Below are 13,918 nucleotides of genomic sequence, written 5' to 3'. Positions count from 1 at the left end.
CCTTGCAATGCAGAGGATGCAGGTCTGGGAACTAAGATCCCACAGGCCCTGGGCAACTAAGGCCACACACCACAACAAAAGATTCCGCGTGACACAACAAATATCCTGTGTGCCACAACTAAGACTCATGCAGCCAAAAAAAAAAAAAAAAAGACAGCAAAGATAGGAATGTCAAACAGGACACCAACTAGCTCACATTTTTGTATGTCTAAGTTTTATCATTGATAAGTGAACACTGAACAAGAGATTTAGAAGTGACATAATCACAACTTAATGGCAAAAATCAGTTCTACACTATGCAAATCCTGAAAGCTCTTTTATATTGCAAATTAAAACATCTTACTGATCACAAAGATTCAAAACCAAAAGCAACAGAGAATACATATAATTTTAATAGAACCATCTTACCTTCTAAAAAGCCTAAGCCCAGATTCATGTTGATCCAATATTAGCAGAGTTCCACTGCCTAAAGGAGAAAAAAAGTTGAGGTCAAGGCAAAGGGGTATCAATAACGGAGAACAATACTACAGTCACAAATTTCTCCCTAAAGTTTCTTGAGACCACATAAACAAAATGATCAGGACTGTGTTCTCCATTTCTGTCTCTCTACATTGTACTTCATTAATTAAATATTAAATTTACTATCTCACCGAAGCTTGGATTCCAGACACAGCTCAACAGGGGAGAGAGATTTAAGTGCATCCTCTATGGCCAGGATGACATGCACACAAACCTCCCAAACATGTGTGATCATTCCTATTCACAGGTGAGAAAACTCAGGCTTATAGACACCAGGGACTGCACCTTCTACTATAATACATCACACTGCCTCCACAAAAAACCTAAAATACATTGTGTGTGATTTTAAAACAAATACCTGGTGGATTTTACCACATACTTGGCAGTAAAGTGCTGAACACAATATACCATTACTTACCAAAGAGGAATTATTTTACTGAAGGATCAGTGTATTTTAAAAAGATATTTGTTACACGGGGGGAAAAAAAGCTCTATTTATACACGATTGACTTAAAAAAAATACCAACTCCTTTCAGAGAGATTTTTAAGGATTTAATTTAAAATATCATTACAAACTCACGAGTCTTCAACCTTAAAGGTGGGCAAGTATTGTAAATCTGAATTTGCAACCACTAAAAGTTAATAGTGAAAACATAAACAGCAAATATTTCTCTCTTTCTGAGCTGCAGAAATCACTTTTTTCCAACTATGATTCTACCAAAAAAAAAAAAACTATCGCGATCTGATATTATTCAATGAATTGTTTCATAGAATTTCAGTGTGTAAACAATAGCTAGGAAATGAATTAAAAGAAAGTCCAAAATCAAGAAAGGAATCCTTCCTTTCAACCAGAGACAATTAACTTGAGCCTCTAACTGCCTGTATATATCTGTATTCCTCCCGAGACAACAAAGGACTCAGCGCTTGATGAATTTCTTGCTGGTTCTTGCGGGGAAACTCCTAGCCTCTGTTCATTGGAAGGACTGATGCTGAAGCTGAAGCTCCAATACTGTGGCCACCTGATGCGAAGAACTCACTCCTTGGAAAAGACCCTGATGCTGGGAAAGATTGAAGGCAGGAGGAGAAGGGGACGACAGAGGATGAGATGGTTGGATGGCATCACCGACTGGATGGACATGAGTTTGAGCAAGCTCCTGGAGCTGGGGATGGAGAGGGAGGCCTGGCATGCGGGAGTCCATGGGGTTCGCAAAAAGTCTGACGCGACTGAGCGACTGAACTGAACTGAACAGGGTGCATCCTTAGGACGCACAGCCTGTGGTGAATGTGGTCCAATTAGCCGGTACTGAGTGATCCTGCAGACCGTCTTCCAAGTGCTGTGGGTCCGGTCGGACCGGTAGGAGGAGCCACACGGGTTCAGCCAGCTCTCCGCAGAGCCACTCGTACCCGGCGGGGTGTGTGTCATGCGGGCGAAGGAACTGGTGCGCTTTTTAACAGTAAGGACTACGGTTATTAGGCACCTTCCACATCCTGCTTCCGCACAGTAAGCGGAAAGGTGAGGCACTCTACTCTAGACCAACTCCGCACACTGGACAAAAGCGGTCAGGAAGCCAGCCAACTCCTTGGCTACCCCTGGCGTTCTTTCGCGGCGCCGTCTACAGTCGGAAGTGATTTCCGACCACGGGGAGGAGCCGGAGCTTGGCTGGAACCCGCCCTCGCCCCGGAGGCTGGCCGCCACCCGGCCTCACCCGCGATGCCGTAGTGCTGCGAGGCGGCGCAGGCCAGTCGGCCCGGCAGGTACGGGGAGAACTCGGCGGCGTAGCCGTGGCGGCCGGGCACCCGCAGCGTCCGTACCCCTCCGCCGGGCGTCGCGCTCATCCCGCCCGCTGCCTCCGGCCCTCGCCGCTTCGGCCGCCGAAGCCGCTCCGAATGGAAGGCGGACCGTCGGGACTCGCTACCGGAGTTAGACTCTAGCAGCCAAGGCGGAAGTGAGGACACCGGGTGCCCTGAATGCTAGATTTCGATTGGTCCCCAAGGGAAAGGGAATCGACTCTGATGGAGGCCATACTTGTTTTGGGCAAAACAAACGCTTGACGCCGGCTGTAATGAATTAAACCTGAAGGTAGTTTTTCAAGGATTAAGTGGTGATTCTGACACCTTTTGTTTTTACATCTCAGCCTCCACCGCGGGCTATCTGGCTCTTATTAATTCGTTGATCTTTTGAAAAACTGGCATCAGGGAATGTGGTTGATGATTACAAAATGAGACAAGTTATAGCAAAGTCTGAAACCATGCCGCGAGTCCGAAAGGCTACTGAGTGATTTGTTCCTCAGGGAAACTTAAGGCATAGTTAAATCCACAGGCGTGAAGCTCAGGAAAGAGACATCATTAGCAACTAACTTAAAAAAATTTTTTAATTCTCATTATATTTGTTGTATAGAATTAACTGCTCAGATGTTGGAGCTGATTAAGAAAAACGAAGGCTCATTCATCCATTCAAATATTTACCAGGCATACACCCTATAGGGTTTCCCTTGTGGCTCAGCTGGTAAAGAATACGCCTGCAATGCGGGAGACCTGGGTTCGATCCCTGGGTTGTGAAGATCCCCTGGAGAAAGGAAAGGCTACCCACTCCACTATTCTGGCCTGGAGAATCCCCATGGACAAAGGAGCCTGGTGGGGTAGCAAAGAGTCAGACATGACTGAGTGACTTTCACTTCACATACCAATATAGTGTGCTAAGTCGCTTCAGTCATATCTGACTCTGCGACACTGTGGACTTTTGCCCACCAGGCTCTTCTGTCCCTGGGATTCTCCAGTCAAGAATACTGGAGTGGGTTGCCATGCCCTTCTGCGGGGGATCTTTCCGGGCCCAGGGATCGAACCTGTGGCTCCTGAATTGCAGGCAAATTCTTTACCGCTGAGCCACCAGGGAAGATCTATACCATATGGAGAGTGGCCATATAGTACTTATCTGCCAATAAGCCCCTTTTGAGAGTGGAAGAGAGTGCAGTTAATAATTAAACCAGGTCAACAAGTACAAACCCAGTCATATGGCCACTTTAAAATATACACCAGGTGCAATGCTAGGCACTGGGGATTCCAAAGCAAGAAAATACAGTCCCATGTCATTAGTTAAGTGTAACCAAAATACTGTAGGTGCTATGAGGAGTATATAGGGGCTATTTTTTTATATAAAACTAATTGTCAGTGTTGGAGGATGGGGTACAGGAGGAAAAGCTTCAGAAAGCAAGTAATATTTGTGTAAATAATGATAAGCGCTAAGTTGCTTCAGTCACGCCTAACTCTGTGACACCATGGACTGTAGCCCGCCAGGTTCTGCTGTCCATGGGATTCTCCAGGCAAGAATACTGGAGTGGGTTGCCATTTCCTCCTCCAGAGGATCTTCCCGCCCCAGGAATCCAACCGGAGTCTCTTACATCTCCAGCATTCGCAGGCGGGTTGATGATAAGGTTTCCTTTAAATGGACAAGGAGATGGAGGTCATTACAGGAGCAGGAACAACAAGAGACCTAAAACAGCGTGATCTACAGGAGACTATAGCTGCCATCAATCAGCCTGGCCGCGTGGAAGAGGTATAGTGAAGAGTATTGGGTGGAGTTGTGTTGTGTCATGAAGACTCTTGTGTGTCATACCAAGGGAATTTGACTAATATTGTAATTTAAACAATGGGTAACCATCGTTTCTTAAGCGAGAAATTAAATGACCAAGTTTCATTTTATAAGATCTTCTCGCAGCACAAAACTGGAGGACAGTGATTGGGGATAGGAAGGCCAGTTAAAAGACTTTAGCAATAGTTCCAGCAAAAGATAAGAATGTAAACAAAGATTATGCTAATGGGAGAGAGTTACACTCTACAGTATTGTGAGATTTACTCCTAGGAGGGCAGCCAGGTTCTCCTAGTAAATATCAGAAGGAAAAAACAAAACAAAACATCTTCTGCAGAAGGAGTAGAAAAGGAACCATTTTTAAATATGACTTAATAAGACCTGCTCTCAGGGAAAACTAGTTAACTAGAGTCTAACCTACTAGGGTATTTTCCAAGCCTAGCTAACCGGAAAGTTCTCTTGTGCCTCTTTTCATTCAAAGCTACCCCTACCTCTAATCAACCAATGACCTGGTTTTCCTGTTAAGAACTGCCTGAAATTCCAATGCTAGAAATGTATTACCAGTGAGTTTTTTAATTGATTAATATTTAAAGATTCCTCTTTTAAACACAAGTAGGCTATAGGACAAAAATTACTGAGGTTTGATTTCAATTCGCCCTATAGTTTTCAGTAATAAACTTTGCCTAGATTCTTGTTTCTTCCTATGTAAAATGGAAAAGTTTCAACTGAATCAATCATTTCTACCTAGGTGGTCTTGAAAACTATAACAGGGTTAGAGAAACTGATCTAAATATTTCAAAAACCAAACAGGAATTGCACATTTATAATTCTGCAGGAAAGGCCAGCCTGAAATTCTAATTTTCTTTGTTTTTAGGCTGGGATTATATGAATGCAGTGTGGTTACAGTCATTCTCTAATGTTGATATTAATTTCAGATTGACTGCTTATGAAAGTATGATGTTTCTGGAGCTCAGGGAAGAAAAAAATGAAAACATTTATAGGTATTTAACGGGCTTCCCAGGTGGTGCTAGTGGTGAAGAACCTGCCTGCCAATGCAGGAGACATGAAAACACAGGTTCTATCCCTGGTTAGGGAAGATCCCCTAGAGAAGGAAATGGCAACCCACTCCAGTATGCATGCCTGAAAAATTTCATGGACAAAGGAGCCTGGCAGTACATAGGGTCACAAAGAGTTGGACATGCCTGAAGCGACTTAGCACACACCCATTGGTATTAAACAGGTTGATCTCTAAGATTCTGTACAGCAAAGAGGACTGAGGTAAATAGAGTTGCTGTCCGTTGTGCCCACCTTATTGGAATAATTGAAAAATATAAATGATAGTTAGATAAAAACAGTTGTATCAGTCCATGTCCCAAATTTGATGACTGTTCTCTGGTTGTATAAGAGAATGCCCTTATTCTTAGGAAATACTTAAGTAGTAATAAGAGTTAAAGGGAATTATACACTGACATGAATCAGCCATGGATTTACATGTGTTCCCCATCCTGAAGTAATTAGCCTCCAACCAATACAAATAAATTAAAAAAAAGAGTTAAAGGGAATTATAAAGGAATAACTCTTCAAATGGTGCAGGAAAAAAATGAAGCATATAGACAGGCACAATAGAGAGAAAGATAAAACAAGTGTGGTTTAAAATGTTAAAAATTTGATAATCTGGGTAAAAGATATATGGGCATTTCATGTATTATTTTTGTGATTTTTTCTATGTTTGAAATTATTACAATTAAAAGGTTTTCTTAAGGATGTGACTAAAGATTTTACTAATTCAGACTTTTCTGTGTCCAATGAGTTTAAATTAGCAAGAACTGGTTCTAATTTGTTAAGCACACCCTGGGGACCTGTGAAAAATTCCTTTACTAGTAGTGCCTACATAGTCCCAGTAGGTGAATCATATGCCAGAAATGTCTGTGGTGTGACTTTTGACTGGGACTTCTGACTCCATAAATTTGAGGGCATATTTGAGAAGAACAGCAGAAGTTTCTTGCTGCTTAAGTCTAGAATGAAATGGAGCTAATGACGTGGAAATGTCAATGAGGAAATCCAGGTCAACTGTAATTCCCATCATGACTAAGTGGCATAAAGACTCAGAATATGATGACCTAGAGCTGACCTCAGGGAGGAATCACAGATTAAAATTGCTCATTTCTCGGGTTCTTGGTAAGGTTGATTCAGCAACTCATAAATCTTACCATTTACAATGAACACAAACCTAGGTAACTACATACATTTCATTCTCTCAGGCAAATATGCAGTGTATGTGTTTACATATTCTTAAGAAAGATAAGATCAAGTAAAGAAACAGCTTGCGCTTGCTAGCACTGTTGCTAAGTTATGTCTGACTCTTTTTGACCCCCTGGACTGCCAAGATCTTCTGTCCATGGGATTTTCCAGGCAAGAATACTGGAATGGGTTGCCCTGCCCTCCTCCAGAGGAATCTTCCTGATCTAGGGATCAAACCCACATCTCCTGCATGTCCTGCATTGGCAGGAAAATTCTTTACCCTTTAGCCACCTGGGCTTCAGCTTTTGTAGCAAATACAAAAGGAATATACAAGATCATCTTAAATGTGAATATCAGACTTTGAAAATTTAGTATCTTCATTACCTGCCTTGGATTTCTTAGCTCAGGAAAATAGCGTGTTCTTCAAAAGTGACCCTTTTCATTAACTGAGGAGTAGAAACAACACTGATTTACTTCAAAACTGTTAAAAAAGGCAGGCATGCTTTCATGTGAAAGAGGAATCTTAGATTTTTGTCTGGCATTCTTCTCATAGCCCCCGGGCTCTGTAACATTTGTTAAAGTACAGCATTATTCACAGTAAAAAAAAAAAAAAAGAAGGTGAATTCTTTACATTGTGAATCAATTCATTGCAAATAATGCTTAATACACATTTTAGCGCAGATGTTGACAGTATGTTTTTAAGCCAATAATTTATCTCTTTGAGTCTCAGTTTCTTCATAAAATAGAGCTTCTTGAGAAGGGCAAGCAGAGCAATGAGGAATCTGGAAGCCATGTGACTTAGAGATTTTTTAAGAGAACTGAGATACCACTACATACCTATGTGTATGTACACTTAGCACACCTATGTGTGTGCTAAGTCGCTTCAGTTGTGTCTGACTCTTTGGGACCCCGTGGACTGTAACCCACCAGGCTCCTCTGTCTCTGGAATTCTCCAGGGAAGAATACTGGAGTGGGTTGCCATTTCCTTCTCCGGGGGATCTTCCTGACTCAGGGATCGAACCCACATCTCTCGCATCTCGTGCATCGGCAGGCAGGTTCTTTACCACCGGCGCCGCCTGGGAAGCCCCTACATACCTATAAGAATGATCAAAGTGTCTAATTCTGACAACACCAAATGTTGGTGAGACTGTGGAGCAGCAGGAACTCTCATCCATTGCTGGTGGAGTGCAAAATTGTACCAATACTTTGAAAGACAGTTTGGTGGTTTCTTACAAAACTAAACATACTCTTATTGTACAATCGAGCAGTTGTGCTCCTTGGTATTTACCCACAGGAGTTGAAAACCTATGTCCACCCAAAACCCTGCACAGGGATGTTTATATCAGCTTTATTTATAATTGCCAAAACCTGAAAGCAACCCAGATGTTTTTCAATAGGTGAATGGATAAATAAGCTGTGGTGTATCCAGACAATGGAATATTACTCAACACTAAAAATAAATGAGCTATCAAGCCCTGAAAAGACATGGAGGGACTATATATAAATATTATTAAGTGAAAAAAGACAATCTGAAAAGTCTATATATTGTATGATTTCCAACTACGGCATTCTGGAAAAGCAAAATTATGGAGACAATAAAAAGATCTGTGGGTGCTGGGTCGGGAGAGGAGGAAGGGGTTGGAAGAGATGAGCAGGCAGAGCACAGGGGATTTTTAGGGCAGCGAAAACATTCTGTATGATTCCATAATGATGGATACGTGTCATTATGCATTTGTCCAAGCCAACAGAATGTACAAAACCAAGACTGAACCCTGATGTAAACTATGGACTTGGGGTGACTAAGATGTGTTATTGTAGGTTCATCAACTATAACAAAGGTATCAACCTAGTGGGGATGTTGATGTGGGAGAAACAATGGATGTGCAGGGCAAGGAAGGTATAGGAATTCCTGTACTTTCCCCTCAGTTTTGCTGTGAACCTAAAATGGCTCTAAAAATAGTCTTAATTTTATAGGAAGTCTAGTGCATTAAAAACGAACTGTAATGGCAATTAATGTTCTTAAATAAATCAAAAGGCCTTAAAATTTAATTTTATTCTCCACTACCCTTCAGAGAGAAAACTTTCAAAAAGCTATAAAAGAAAATAAAATCTCCCTTCTCTCATCTCACTAACACGGATTGCTGCATACAGCTTTCTTCTGAAAGATCCTTTTGTTCCCTACACCCACTAACTTTTCTGGGTGTTCTTTAATGCTACCCCCTACGCAGGAAAAGTCTTTTGCTTTCTTATCCCACAAACTAACTCTCTGTCCTCTTCCAAATTCTCCCTCAAGGTTGAATACTTCGAGAAATTGTAGCTCATCTCTAGAATTTAACTTCCAAATATGAACACGGCACACATCTAATATCATCTGTAACAGTTGTAATTGCTTTTCTTATTTTTTCTTTTTTTGGGGGATTGTATGGATCATATCCTTTTTGTGACAAATTTAATGAATAAAATATTTACAAGGATAATTATTATTAATGGAGACAGCAGTAGGCTGAATGTCAAGATTCTCTTTTACGTTTTGGGACATATTGCTTTACTTTTTGGTACTCTTATACGTAAAATAAGTGTGGTAGATTCTAATTCTTTTTATCTTTTACTATCATGACTCCAAGACTTGTCATAAAGAAAACTTATTGTATGAAGGTTTTTTAATTCAAAGTAAGACTACTTTGATGTTGCCACATGTTATCCCAAAATTTGGATTCTATATTTCATAGACAACAGAATAACATTTCCTATTAGATGTGAGTTGATTTTAGGTAGCATTATAACCCGAAGCTTAATTCAGAAAGTAATGATGCTGAAAATCATTCTCCTCAAGATGTAGAAAGATACCACAGAAAGAGATATAAAATGGCCTTGAATTAGTTTTCTTTAAAATCTAACTATTTGTTTTTAAGATCTTCATCCAAATATTAAGAATATGCACGTTTTCTTGCATATATGTTTTACAACATACACAGAAGCAGTCTCCTTCTCACTCTAACTTTTCAGTGCCCCTGCTCAGAAATATCCTGTTTACCAAAAAAAGCAAAGTGAAAAACAGCGTTTAATATGCCACCGTTCGTGTCTTCAAAATATGTGTATGTGTGTACATGTCCTGCTATTCAGTTCATAGAATATCTTTGAAAAGAAACAGAAGGAAACTAATAATAGTGGTTGCCACTGGAAAGCAAGGGAAAAGACACTGGACTAGTAATCAAGACTTACTAGTCACTGGATATTTTTTCATCTTTTAATTTTTTACCATATGCAAATATCAGTTAAAAATTCTCACAGTGTATCTTGTAGACCATTCCATAAACACACATAATTTTATCCCATGCTTTTTAATAATATAGAAGTCTCTTAATCTCCTTGAAATTATGTATATTCAGTTTTACCCAGAATAATATTGCTGAGAACACTTTGGAACTAAGGAAATATGGGTTGAAATCCAGGTCCCACCACTCTCAGTTCAACTGTGGACAAGCCACTTCACTTCAGTTTCCTTCTCTGTAAATGGATACAATAACAGCCCTTAGGGTTGCTGTAAGGATTTGGTGAATAATTATGCCCAGAGCCTATTATTATGCCAACAAATAGTAAGTGCTCAGTGAAGTTTAGATTTTTTCTCTTTTGGCTTTTTAGTAATTTGGAAAAGTTAATTAAATGCTTAAAATAGGAAGACAAATGTATAGTGTTAGTGTTGTTATTAATTATTACTGTCTTTGTGTTCGTAGTGGACTTTTGCTCTGAAGAAATGAGTTCTGAAAAGTGTTAAATGGTAGCTAAGGTCATGTACCCTTTGAAAGGAGGCTTGTATTTAATTTTTCAAGTGGTTAAATGAGAGAACATGGAATGATTATACAGTTTTGTTGTCAGTCATGCTATCCAATTTGAATAATTTATGCCCCAAGTGAGGAAGCTATTTGAAGCGTTAAACTAATGTATAGCTTATGTATTTCATCTACTGCAGTGTTACAATTATCAGGAAATGATGGTAGAACATTGCTCTCTGTGTTACTATTGTGGTGGTCTGAATTGTGTCTCCCCCTGTCCCCACACCAGTTTTTATGTGGAAACCCCAACCCTTAATGTGACCAGAATTGGTGATGGATCCTTTATAGAGGTGATTAAGGTTAAATGAAGTTGTAAAGGTGGGGCCCTAATCCAAAAGGATTGGAGTCCTTATAAGAAGAGGAAAAGACATCAGTGTCCTTTTATTTCTGTGCATACAGTGAGGAATAGCTGTGTGCGGGTACAGCAAGAGGGTGGCCATTTACAAGCCAGAAAGAGAACTTCTCACCAGAAACTAAATTTGCCAGCACCTTGATCATGGACTTCTAGAACTGTGAGAAAATAAATGGCTGTTGTTCAAGCAACTCAATCTGAAGTATTTTGTTACAGCAGCCTAATAGACTAATATCTATTGAAGGAATATCCCCCCCCAGCAAGACATCTGGAAAATATGCTGTTGCTTTTGTAGATATGCCTGTCTTCAACCAAAAGTGTTTCTAAAACAAAAAAGAGAGAGAAAGAGAAAGATAGACAGTACAAATTCAGAATCTTTTCAAGAAATTATTTAGTGATTATTCTAACAGTTAAATAAAATGCTGAAACAGTAATTGAACTTAATCACCTTCATTTTACAAATTAGGACACTTCGGCCAAAAGAAACAATGTCAACTCTTTCCTGACTGAGCCAGAACTGAGAGTAATCCTCCTGCACAGAGCTCTCACCATTAAACCCACTGCTTTAGAGCCGTGGGTATCTTCCGTTAGTGATTATTCTAACAGTTAAATAAAATGCTGAAACAGTAATTGAACTTAATCACCTTCATTTTACAAATTAGGACACTTCGGCCAAAAGAAACGATGTCAACTCTTTCCTGACTGAGCCAGAACTGAGAGTAATCCTCCTGCACAGAGCTCTCACCATTAAACCCACTGCTTTAGAGCCGTGGGTATCTTCCGTTCCTGGGACTACAGTAAAGAGGTGCAGTAAAGAGGAAAGGAAGGGAGAAACTAACTTCACTCTCACTTCCCCGCTACATCATTAAGAGGCCAAAGATTTAAGGACACATTATTTAACCTGAACCAAATACAGGACCTCTCAGAGAAGTTCTTTTTTTTTTTCTTCTTCTCTTATTTAGGACATCAGTTGAGATCTTTTTGATTGAGATTATGAACAAGGAATAAAATTTGCAGATTATTTTGAGAACTAAGAATAGTGGATTTCATTCAATTAATGAGTGACAGCTCATAACCGATACTTCTTAAATAATAATGACATGGGATTATCAGCATTGTAAAAACTTAAAGATAGGTAGAAGTCTAATATTTAAAGATAGGTTTTATATATATGATTTTTTACAAGAGTTCAGTTCAGTCGTTCAGTTGTGTCCAACTCTTTGCGACCCCATGAACCGCAGCACGCCAGGCCTCCCTGTCTATCACCAACTCCCGGAGTCCACCCAAACCCATGTCCATTGAGTCGGCGATGCCATCCAGCCATCTCATCTTCTGTCATCTCCTCCTCCTACCCTCTATCTTTCCCAGCATCAGGGTCTTTTCTAATGAGTCCGCTCTCCACATCAGGTGGCCAAAATATTGGAGCTTCAGCTTCAGCATCAGTCCTTCCAGTGAACACCCAGGACTGATTTCCTTTAGGATGGACTGGTTGGATCTCCTTGCAGTCCAAGGGACTCTCAAGAGTCTTCTCCAACACCACAGTTCAAAACCATCAATTCTTCAGCGCTCAGCTTTCTTCACAGTCCAACTCTCACATCTCTGACCACTGGAAAAACCATAGCCTTGACTAGATGAACCTTTGTTGGCAAAGTAATGTCTCTGCTTTTTAATATACTGTCTAGGTTGGTCATAACTTTCCTTCCAAGGAACAAGCGTCTTTTAATTTCATGGCTGCAATCACCATCTGCAGTAATTTTGGAGCCCAGAAAAATAAAGTCAGCCACTGTTTCCCCATCTATTTGCCATGAAGTGATGGGACCGGATGCCATGATCTTAGTTTTCTGAATGTTGAGCTTTAAGACAACTTTTTCACTATCCTTTTTCACTTTCATCAAGAGGCTTTTTAGTTCATCTTTGCTTTCAGCCACAAGGGTGGGGTCATCTGCATATCTGAGGTTATTGATATTTCTCCCGGCAATCTTGATTCCAGCTTGTGCTTCATCCAGCCCAGCATTTCTCATGATGTACTGTGCATATAAGTTAAATAAGCAGGGTGACAATATACAGCCTTGATGTACTCCTTTTCCTGTTTGGAACCAGTCTGTTGTTCCATGTCCAATTCTAACTGTTGCTTCCTGACCTGCATACAGGTTTTCTCAAAAGGCAGGTCAAGTGGTCTGGTATTCCCATCTCTTTGAGAATTTTTCACAGTTTATTGTGATCCACACAGTCAAAGGCTTTGGCATAGTCAATAAAGCAGAAATAGATGTTTTTCTGGAACTCTCTTGCTTTTTCGATGGTGCATTGGATGTTGGCAATTTGATCTCTGGTTCCTCTGCCTTTTCTAAAACCAGCTTGAACATCCTACAACAACTGCAAAGCACTACATACATGTGATAATTCCCCCTTATGATGCTCTAAAATTTCTCCTTGTACATCTTTCTATCCATCTACCTACCTACCTAGCTATCATCTCTCTATTTATAGATAAATATATACACATGCACACACATTATGTTGAAGATTAAGATATATGTGAGAAAGATTGTTGCTTATCCTACATCCATTCTTTCCTTCTTCCCTGGTAACAAACCCCCTAAATTGTTGCCTGTGCGTATGGGCTATGTTTAAAGCTACAGTTTCCAGCCCGCCTGGTGGATATCACTTCTCTAATTGGACATAATTGGGTGAGGCTTCTAGGAAAGCTACTTTTAAAGAGCTGGTTGGCATGAAGTTACGGTCTTTTGCCTTCACTCCCCGCCCTTCTGCCTCTTAGAATGTGGATATGATGGCCGGACTGTATCAGCCATTTTCTGATCATGAGGTGATTCTTAGGATCAAAGCTATGAGATCGGGCTGAGGGAAGAAAAAACAGTGAAGGAATCAAGAACTTGAGCAAGAGTGGAGCCACCAATGGAGACCTGGAGTGACTAAATCTGGGCTTATTTTATATGAGAAAAAAAGTTATGTTCTTTCCAGCCTCGATTATTTTGGATTTTTTATTATATGTAATAACTGGAGTATGTGTTCCATGAGGGCAGGAATCTTTGTCTGTTATGTTCACTGGCATATCCTAGTACCTGACTTAGGCATTCAAGTGATACTGGTGTGGCGTGACTGCAGGGTCAAACAAGCCTAAATCTTCACTGTATTTTCCTTAATAGTGCAAAAAGTAAACTAGGAACGTTCTGGAGTTTTCTGCAAGGCCAAAGAAAAGTTAATTGAATATTGAAATGAGCAAGCACAAAGCAGCTTGGAACCTTGGCCAGGAGTGGTACAGGAAGATTTCCGGTCTAAGCTAAAAATAGTGTGGTGGTTCTGGAAAGCACAGAAGCTGGTTCCAGCTGTGGTGAACCGTTTCCGATGGTCCTGATCGTGGGAGAAATT

General features: G+C 40.4%; 1 protein-coding gene across 1 annotated transcript in view; it reads right to left on the bottom strand.

Annotated features, from left to right (window-relative positions):
- PEX7 (peroxisomal biogenesis factor 7) overlaps positions 1-2,438 on the bottom strand; it is a 75,276-nt gene extending 72,838 nt beyond the window's left edge. The window contains exons 1-2 of the mRNA XM_061129981.1: positions 2,226-2,438; positions 409-466 (exon numbers count right to left, since the gene is read on the bottom strand). Of these exons, the coding sequence (XP_060985964.1) occupies positions 409-466; positions 2,226-2,355 (188 nt within the window). The 5' untranslated portion in view covers positions 2,356-2,438. The remainder of the gene's footprint in view (positions 1-408; positions 467-2,225) is intronic.
- Between the last annotated feature and the right edge of the window lie 11,480 nt (positions 2,439-13,918).

Source organism: Dama dama, chromosome 26, assembly GCF_033118175.1.
Source record: "Dama dama isolate Ldn47 chromosome 26, ASM3311817v1, whole genome shotgun sequence".
In the NCBI taxonomy this organism is placed as follows: domain Eukaryota; kingdom Metazoa; phylum Chordata; class Mammalia; order Artiodactyla; family Cervidae; genus Dama; species Dama dama.
Note: the sequence above shows the minus strand (reverse complement) of the source record. Positions and strands in the feature narration are given on the sequence as shown.